The 10422-nt window shown below is 38.1% G+C and overlaps 2 protein-coding genes across 2 annotated transcripts; both read right to left on the bottom strand.

Moving 5' to 3' along the window:
• Positions 1-1641: 1641 nt before the first annotated feature.
• On the bottom strand, positions 1642-3194 carry pglyrp5 (peptidoglycan recognition protein 5). Its single transcript, XM_067594292.1, has 4 exons — positions 3053-3194; positions 2756-2951; positions 2463-2581; positions 1642-2350 (listed from the first exon to the last, which is right to left on the bottom strand). Exons 1-4 carry the CDS (start codon positions 3063-3065, stop codon positions 2175-2177), a joined length of 504 nt encoding a protein of 167 aa, XP_067450393.1. The 5' UTR covers positions 3066-3194; the 3' UTR covers positions 1642-2174.
• Positions 3195-3730: 536 nt separating this feature from the next.
• polr2i (RNA polymerase II subunit I) lies at positions 3731-8261 on the bottom strand. The gene is made up of 6 exons (XM_067594293.1): positions 8089-8261; positions 7848-7902; positions 6827-6900; positions 6281-6355; positions 4233-4284; positions 3731-4115 (listed from the first exon to the last, which is right to left on the bottom strand). Exons 1-6 carry the CDS (start codon positions 8148-8150, stop codon positions 4053-4055), a joined length of 381 nt encoding a protein of 126 aa, XP_067450394.1. The 5' UTR covers positions 8151-8261; the 3' UTR covers positions 3731-4052.
• Between the last annotated feature and the right edge of the window lie 2161 nt (positions 8262-10422).

The raw sequence follows: 10422 nt of genomic DNA, 5'->3' as shown, positions 1-10422 counted from the left end.
TATTGAATATGACTTTTAGAAGAATAAAGGCACCGCAGATTAATCAGTGTGTCTGTGTGAGAAGACAGTAGTGATTTATCCCACACTGATGTCAGAGAGACATGTTAAGACAGCAAGCTGGATAATGTTTTGTTGTCTTGAAAACATAGAAATACGCAGACTTCAGCCAGAGAGTGAAACATGGTCTGAGTGGATGTTGAGTCAAAGGTCTTATTATATTAATGTATGAGCCTACATATGATAACATTAGTTTAAAGGTCACACACTCTGCCAGACTGATCAGAGATCTGTCTTCTATTTATCTGCACCTGAAGGTTTTGAACTCACTAAACCTGCTCCTCAAACATGTAAGGAAACCTAATTTCCTCATTTCCATCAAGAGTCAGACAGTTGAGAACCAGGAGGAACCAACTCTCAAATCAAGTATTGCACAAGACTGAACTAACAGCCTGTTAAACCATGTTTTACATAATATCCATTTGGACTGTTACTTTTACCAAAACACATTATTAGATTATTTTATGCTACTGTGTTTTGCTTTATTATAATTGTACCTGAAAGGGGGACAAGTCATGCATTTCTATTTATAACATTTTTGGATATTTGACATCTGAAATGGCCAAAAACCACTCTGTATAAGATTGTATAAGCAGCAGATCTGTCCAATCCAACATGAGCAAACCTATCATTGGACCACAAATCATACTGTAAAATGAGTGCAGAAATCTTCTTCTTTCCAGATTACAAAAACAAAAATAAACATCAGTGTGGTTCTGATACTCAAACAGATGCTCTTCATTAATCTGACAGTAAATTATCTGCTACCAGTAATAAACAACACAGGCTTCAAAGGGGCCATGGACATAACTATCAAAAAGAGACATTTCTGGGCTGTTGAGATACATTTAAAAAAGGCACAGAGGGTCCTGTTGCATGCATTTCTGACATAAATAGCCAATTTAATCTAACATTAAAATTACATTAAAAAATAAAATCCATTAAATAAATATTGACATGTTAAGAAGACCCCTAAACACATCTGCAACCAGCATCTCTTGCACCCATGTAGACTCACTAATTTTCATGTGTTAAATGTTACATGTGTCTGCAGTGTATGTTTGAGGTCTGCAGGTCTGGGCCACCCCACACTAGAGGCCATACTTTACCGTTGGACCAGCATTCAACTATTTTTTTTGTTTTTGTTGATGAAAGCTTTTTGTTAAATTGTATTAATCAAATCAAACACTATGCTCATTAGGTGTCTGACATGCCAATCTGACATGACGACCGGAACTACACATGTGATCTGTTACCTTTATACTTACTCTTGACTTCATTTGATACGGGCCTCCCTTCATAATCCCTGCACTGCACAAGTGAGCACTTGTTGGGAATGTTTCTGGCAGTGCAGAAAGCACGCATTGTTGCTTCAACACTTGTAATCCTCTTGGATCTTTTTCTCTGTTTAATATTTGATTTCATGTCCTGTGTTGTTGAGAAAGATTTTGCAGCGGCACCCTGAAGACATTATCATGACGTGAGCACAGAACTGGCAGACAGTTTGTAGGCCTCGACGGTAGAAGGCGAGCAAAGAGAGAATTCTTGACATGAATAAAAAAAAAAAATCAAATAATCATCATATTGTTGATAACTTGTATTTATTTACAAATGATCTGTAGCATAATGTAAGAACAGGTTGAATAAATGTAAATGTTTACACCAAGGTCCACTCATAATGATATCAATCAAGTATTCATTAGTAAAATGTATTGAACTCTATATAAATATTGCACATGGAAGAATGACATCACATTAAAAGGTGAGAACTGCTTTAAAATCAAAATGTATTCACTGTCAGTTTGTAGATTAGGCCTTTCGCACAACTAGAGTCCATGTGACAGCTCCCTCTGCTGACAGAGTGTGAGACCTGTAGGAAATCTTCTCGTTACAACACAAACCTTCCCTGATTTATTAAGACAGCCATGATAAAATAAAAAATGTAAAAAGAGGAAAAAAAGATTGGAGAGTTAGTGTTCAAACAATGAAGTTCCTCTTCATGTTGTCATTTTGTTAATTCCATATCTGGGATTAACAAAGAACTGATGAAGGTTTTGTTTGCAACTAAAGGTAAGGAGAGAATTTTCCATGGAAACCATCAACATCTGCGGGGAGCTTTATGTGCTTCTCCTCAGTTGTGGTAGTGCAGCATAAAGTTTCTGTCCTGGACATTCTGTGTTGCCCAAATCTCTGTGTCCAAACAGGACAAACTGTGGGTGTAAAAAGCCCTCGCAAACTCCGGACTCCAGCAGCTGTCTGACTGACGAAATTGCCTCTTTGCTTGGCGTGTCATCTGAAATTAAAACAAGCACCATTATCATTACACCTGTAGGCTTATGGGAAATTTAACTGCAGCATTTTATTCCATTGTTTTGCTGCCAATATTGACATAGTAGCATGCTTACAGTTGAAATTTCCCATGAAGGCGATCCCCAATGAGTCATGATTGTTGCCTTTAGTATGTGCTCCTACCACGCCCCAGCCACGGCCCTCGTACACCGTCCCATCTCCTCCAACAAGAAAACTGAAACATACATAAAGTGATGTCGAACCCATTAGAAGTGATACATAACTCATTTTCCTCCAATGTGTTCACTTTGTACATACGATACTGCATAAAAATTATACCACAATTACATTTTGCATCGGCTGAGTATTATTTTTGAAATTTGGAGCAATAAAGGCAACAGAGACTCACTTATATCCGATGTTATCGAAGGCCCTTTCTTTCATATGCATTCTCTGAATGCTGACAAGTTGGTCCATGCAGTCCTTCTGGTCCTTGCAGTTTGCAAGAGCGGTGTGGTGTATAATAACTCTCTGGGCAGGGCCTCTCAAAGTCTCCTTGTTTCGAGGGGTGGCTGCACCCCACTCCAGCACTGAAACAACCATCACTGGAAAGCAGTTTGAAAACAATCAAAATCATATTCAAAATAAAACCTTGTGTCACAACTGAAATCGTACCAGTATATTATGCGTAGTGTGTTTTTCATACCTTTTTGGTCCATAGCTCCACAAACAGATGTCTTTGGTTTCAATGACCAGCAGCAGGCTGTGCAGCCGCCTTATCAACACGCCTGTTTGTTTCAGGAGGTGTGGTCATGGGAAGTACACCTTCCCTGTTCTTTGTTGTTGCATGTGGATGCATGTCTTTTCCGACTGCTTGTGCCAGCTGAGTAATAGTCTACAGTTGCCCAACACGTTGTTTGGAATATACATACTTCCAAAAGAAGGAAGTTGATCATCTCAGTGAAAACTGTCAACATTGCAGAAAACAGTAGCAGTTTTTTTCCCACGGATGGGCACAACCGCTTCCAAATGATGTGAGGGGTCTTTGGAGTTTCAGGAGGAAGTCAGTAATATATGGGTATCAGCATATAATCTGTTTTGTCGTTCAAAACCAAAAACGAAAAAGTGGAAATACGTTTTTTACTTTTTCATTTTAAACCAGAAACAGAAAAATAGAGCTGTTTTACCTTCTTTGTTGTCAGAATCAAAAAATGAAAAATGAGAAGACCAAATTCAAATTTTGGTTTTTGATGTGAGTAATTACTCTGAAACCTGCAAAAACAATAGTGTCCATGCTAACAAAAGTGTAATGTGTATAATTATGCAAGTATTTGTTACTTGTATAATTTAACGTTTTACTTGTTCCATTAAATACTCAGAGACATTTGAAACAACCGATTCATTTAATCTAACAAAACACATTTGAAAAGGACAGCCGCTGTAAAAAACTATTAATACACTATATTCACAAGATGCTGTGTGACAGACTGTAGGTCATCATACAAAGATATCAGGGTCTACAAACATCAACAGTGCTGCTATTTGACAACAAACTGAATGGTCATGCATTATATTATATTCACATTTTTACTGACTGGTATGATGAGTATAAAAACAACTCTGTTTGAGCTTCAGCTAGGAAAATGTTCTTGTAGACAGCAACACTGTAGATGCAAATTATTTGACCCTCTTCATCATCACCAGCTTTACTCTGTCCATCTGTGTCCACAGTGAGGGGCCGTGCAGACGTAGTACAGCCTCATAGCGTCCTGTGTAGAGAAAAACACAACAGCTGACCACAGAAAGCTGATAAATATATTCATATACAAATGATATTTAGAGTAAAGGTCATATGTCATATGTATTTCATTGCAAAGGATTATTACCTCAGCCTTCATACTGTGAGACTGGAAAAACACTGCCTCCTTGTGACCACATCTGGGAAGAAACGTGATGTGAACACAATGTTAGAAACCACGACATTTCAAACACATTGCTTCACTTCCCAATCAGGTTCACCATAAAAGGAAAGTGATGTGCTGCAAAGGTTCTCTTCCAGAAAAGTGTTAAAATCTTCAAATGTACACAAAAATCAATTAATAAGCCATATAACTAATGAGTTGTATTATAAGAGTGGCTGAAATTAGCTTTTTTGTATACATCTGACAATCAGTTACAATTCTGCAAAGCTCCATGGACAATCTGTGGTGACCCAATAACGTTGTATAACCACAGCTCTGTGACTAAGTCTCACCGACTAACTATCATTACATTCAAGAGGAACAACTGCCAGCTGTGGAAAGATAATGGTTAGAGATTTACGTAAGACCTTGTCACAAAAAAGGGATTATGGTCTTGTTATGTCAGCAATGGTGAGATGTCTTTACTCACTAGATTGTGGGCAATTTGGCAATACGGTGATTCAGACACACGTGTATGTGTCATAAATCAATGCTTGGTATGTTCTTTCCTAATCATTTGTCATTGCACATTGTCTCTATTTGATTTAACAACATTCAAATGCATGGATTTGACAATAAAATCTGTAAATGTTTATAGGGAGGTAACAACCTGAAACATTCATGTCTTTTTGTGATTGTCATGTGATTGACAACAGGTGGAGCATGGTCTAATGATGAAAACACTCAGGACATAAGTATAATGAAATCGTACAACAGGAACTCTGAAACAAAACTTTCCTGTTGAGTTGTTACGGAGATTAGTCACTTCATATAAAACCACTGGTCGATACGTTCAGCTCACACAAACAAACCGTACCGTATTTTTCCACTTCAAAATGGCAGAGTGTCTGGTAAAGAGGATCAAACATCCAGCAAGCTAAAGACATGGTGTTATTATCTCAAGTAGGCATACCAAAAAAGTGCTATAATCCCAATAAATATTTGGAATACATGTGTTAGATAATGAAAAGGAAGACTCCTTTAAGTTGCCAGTTTGCTGTTTAGTCACCACTCTAATGCCGGGATCCCACTCGTTGTGTCTCCGTTGTGTTTTGACTCTGATGCGGTTTTGTATGGTCCTCCACATGGCGTCCTACCTCACTAGGAGCGTTTCGGAAGCGGAGCGTTTTGACTTTAGTCAAGCCTTCCGCCATTTTTGTGCTCCTACTATGGGTAAGTACTCTGCGTAGTTAAATGGTTTCTTTACTTGTCTCTTTTAATAGTGTTTATTGCTGATATATGATGGGGAGTCTGCATGGGTGCTGTTTCTGTGTCTGACTTCCTGCACAGCTCGGTCTGCTCTGTGCAGTTTGACGCGGCTTTGACGCAACTTCCGTCAAAAATAGACTGGACATGTATGTTTCGCAGTGCGGAGCGGGGAGCAGCTTCTGGGACACTTCTGAAAAGCTTCTGAAACGCACTGCGGCATGTCTGGTGGTATCACAGGTATTGACTAGAGTGGTTGCAATCAGCTCTGGCGGCTGCGTCGGAGCCAGACTGCGACGCAGACGTGCCAGGTGGGATCAAGCCGTTCGTAGGGCAAATGTTTGCAAGGATGTTAAAGATAAGAACTCAATAAATTAGTAGTGTTTATCAAAACTTTGAATTTGTTTAGGTGGCAACTTTCTTCCCTCATGGTCAAAAATGACTTAATGCAGCTTTAAGTTATTTTTTTGTGCTAAAGACAAATAGTTTCTTCTGGAGGCAAGAAAAACTAACCCTGATATGCCCAATAATACTGAATGTATGCAGACACTAAACTAACAACAGAAGAGTTATTAGTCTTAAAATAGAAGATAATAGAATAAATTTTGTATTTCTACACTCTGTCAAATAAAGGCCTGGAAAAAAACAAAAATAAACAAACACACACACACACACATACACAAACAACAACAACAACAACAACAACAAAAAAGCAGATGAACAAATATGACTGTCTAGAGAGAATGAGTGAATATGATTAAACTTACTTGGGACAGGGATGGTCCTCTGTCCTTGGTAGTGTTGGATCCTGAGATACATCTGCGATGATTTGTGTCAACTCACTGGAGAAAGATGAAAGCAGGATGGTTGAAGAATTACCAACATGCAGCCCTCAAATGACTAAAATTACAGCCATTAAAGTTTTAGCATCAGGCATATTACAAATGTTTTGTTTTATGTGTAGTCAATCAATATTTTGTTTACACCATTAATAAAGGTAAGTGATCTGCATGTGCACAGATAAAATCAAGGGGTTATCTTTTAAGATTTCCATCTTCCATCATGTATCTATCTTCTCCTGATCGATCCCATCACATTTCAGAACTGCTTCAAACAAATAAATCATTCGGTGAATACCTGAAGTGTTATTGGATCTCTGACTTGTCTACATGACTATTTTTTTTTTCATATGAAGCACATTAGTGGCTACACAAGAAGTAGGTCACATTGTGAAGCAGAGATGAAAACAGAAAAGTGATCAATTGGTCAATTTCAAGCAAATAAATGTCTACACTGTGGTTTCTTATACTTACTCAACCTCGTGGGTGATCTTATTGACGTAGATGCAGCTGTTGTCTGCCTCCTGTTGGTAGTCACAATTCCTGCACTGTGGGTTGAGATCATTTCAAAATTTAACAGATGAAAAGGGATCATTACAGCCAGATTATTACAGGTACTGAGTTGACATTTTGCACACTTCCAACCTGTACCACAAGAAGTCGTATTAATCCCATGCACTGAACATACACTATACTCTTTGAGCAAACACTTTAATATTTTTCAAATGTCAATGTGATCAACTCTGGCTACGCCCATGGTTTCCAGTGAACCTTTATTTTATGGTGCTGACGTTGCTTCCACAGCTTATGATTCAGAGTTTAAGGGGGAAAATTAAGGGAAAGATAAATGATGATATTTTTAAAATGTTTCTCAGTTTTTGCACAACTTATATGATTAGATCAAAACACTATGCTTACAGGTGTCAAGTAACAAGTAGACTCCAGTAACTGTTTAAAACACAGTTTGATGATATAAATGTGAAACTGGGATTTACACAGTCTTCTTGTTAATGAAGTCCAGGAATGACAAGTCTAAGTATAGTGGTTTTTGATTAAAACATGGCTTAATGTGGTCTGGATGTAAAAATTCAGTTTTCATTCATAAAATAAAGATCACACAGATCTGAATGTGGATTTAAGACAGTGGTAGAGTTTTACTACGATGCCTAACACTTAAACACAAGGGGGAGCTGTGGATCGGAGGAAAACGTCAGCATTTTTTTTCTTGTTATTACTGATTACAAGAGCATAACTTGGTCATTCTATTGTTAACTGCGTTATCCACACATTCATTGTAGTTGAATGGTAGTTTGTGTTCTCACCACTTTTCATCAGATTATCCAAACTGTTTCACCATACTATACAGCTGTTATAACTGGTTATATCATGGACTGTATGTGTGGTTTTATATACAGTCTATGAGTTATATTTACTGAGGAGTTACTCTCTCAGCTGGCAAGATTAAACCACTGACACCTCTCATTCAGATACTTACCGCATAGAGCAGGATACGGTTCTCCTTGTCTTCTTTAGGGTATAACATGTTGTTACTAGAAAACAAAGTCAATGTGTTTAGAGAATTCTTGGAGTTTTTAGCTGATTTATAAAATATGACGCAGCTATTTAAGGTAATTGAGACATTAACATTAGCATTGTGCATGTAAGTTAGCTGTAACATGTAGCTCAGTTAGCAGGCTAGGTTAACTTCTCTAGACTCGGTTCGGCCACAAACTCACCATTCTTGACAAAACCGTATCCCAACAAATCCCGGCTCGTATGTTCCAGTGTCCAAATCCATTAGGATAACTCTTAAACGAAGATAAACCTGACAAATACAATAAAATTGATGCTCAGACACTTTCTACCGCCGCATTCGCCTCTACGCATTTGAAAACAGACCAATTGCGCATGCGTGTACTCATTAATTATGTGATGATTCCCGAGACAGCGCCTCCCAGCGGCTGGAGGCAAAAATGTAAGCCGTATTATTTTATTATTGGCGTGTAGTAAATAAAAAAACACAGTTAATTTCAGTAAAACACTGAATTTATTGATGCAAAAGCACAATGTATTTTTGCTGTAACAAATTTCATATAGTAATACAGTAATCACACACTGAAGCGATACTGGCTCATAAAGAAAGGCTCAGCTAAGAACTTTATTGACATTTTGACACTAATGTCATTAACCCAAACGAACCCCAGTAAAGACAGTGTCATTATCATCAGTTGCAAAGATATCATTTCTGCCAGGCCCCCAGATGTTCACCCAGACCTCATCTTTTTTGGACAGTCTGACTAAACTGCTCATACTGGCCACTTGGCTACATTTATCAGGTAGAGAGGTATGATACAGAGACACTACTTTCTCTCCATTCTTGAATATAGCACACTGCCCACGGCCATACACAGACACATGCACAGTGAAGTGATAGAGGCCATCCACGGAACAGGTAAAGAGACCTGTGTCAGGACTGTAGCCTCCTCCCTCATTGATCAGCACATTGGCAAACTTCAGGACTCCAGAGTGACAGGGGTAGCTGTCACTCACGCTCAGCTTGGCTGTGAAGGCAACAGTTGTGCCTAGAGTGGATGACATCATGATGATTAGAGTGAGGATTATTGTGAAACTAAACTTATTGTTCACAAAACTAAATCTGTAGCAATATGCAGTTATGTTTGAGCTCAATGAATACTTTGTGTTACATTGGAAATGTTGCTCATTTTGATTAAATAATCAGTTGCAGTACATTATCGAAGGGTGTAGAGAACACCAGTGCAGTCATATAAAAACTGCACTGTATGAAACAGGTGATCACTGAGTTTGAAACATATTTTTCCACATATGTCCACAGAGCAGACCAACACTGTTCTCTAAACCTGCCACACAAGTGTCAAGGCACCCAACAAGGAGTGTCACTGCTTATTGCTATTTGAAAAGTGGGTCTATGAAAAGTTGGTCAACAATGTTAAGGAGGGACATAATGATGCATAAAGTGCAATGTTTGTTTTTTTACCTGATGGAGAGATGCTGTCTCCTCGACCAGGTTCATTAGCCATGACTTAAATGTCTCACAATGTCGTAGTTCACGTCTGTTGAAAACAATAATTACATAGCTGCAATATTTAGACAATTGCAGCACAATTCAGTGTAATTTAACTGTAACGCAAGATTATGTAGACTTATAACATAAATACAAGTGGTGGTTATACATTACAGGTAGACATTACTCTGTGACTTCTGCTACATTTTGCAGTTCACCACACACTACACCGATCACCATGATGTTAATTTAACTTTCTCCATCTGAATTTTTCTACATTTCTCTAACAAATGCATAACAAGCACATATTAACACTCCAGGCCAAACAATAAAATGATTTGCATCTCCTTTCAAAAGTATTGTTTGCAAACACAAGTGAAACAGATTTAAAACTGAGGAGCAAAGAGGTTCTTACCTGTTGCTGTCTTGCAGAAGAATGCTGCAAATGTTGGACAAGCAAGTAGAGACACAGGCTGGAGTCGTTATTCTAGTTTGCAGGTGGGACCTGTTCATTCCACTTGGAAGCTTTTCTGCAGAAGTTTTAAATTAAGGGAGATTTCACTTTTCTAATTAGTTTTTGGAATACTGAGAACTTGCGTAGTACCAGTGTCATTTTTCCCTCTTTAGTGCCCATGGTACTCTTCAAAGCCTGATCCATGCAATGACATCAGACAGTAGAAGGAAAGTTACACAAAGATGACTCTAATATACGTATAATGATTGAGAATGATTTAGTGTATTTGTTTTGTATAAACTTATTTCTGTTGAACCAGAAAAGGAGTTTCATCATTGTTCCAGATTCTTCCGCCAATCAGCTGCTTACACTGGCACAGATTTGAGATAACTGCGAAACTGGATGAGTCATATAATAAAAAGCTGCACTGAACTTTGTACAACATCTAGTAAGTGAAGTAGGTCATAGCTTCTGCAGAAGCCAATCATACATTGTACTTCTACTTTACTTCAAAACAGAATTGTGAAAGATTGTCTGACACCCTCGAGGTTATGCATGCAACAAAGCAAAGGC

This window comes from Thunnus thynnus, chromosome 7 (genome assembly GCF_963924715.1).
Source record: "Thunnus thynnus chromosome 7, fThuThy2.1, whole genome shotgun sequence".
In the NCBI taxonomy this organism is placed as follows: Eukaryota; Metazoa; Chordata; class Actinopteri; order Scombriformes; family Scombridae; genus Thunnus; species Thunnus thynnus.
This window is presented reverse-complemented; position numbering and strand designations above follow the sequence as displayed.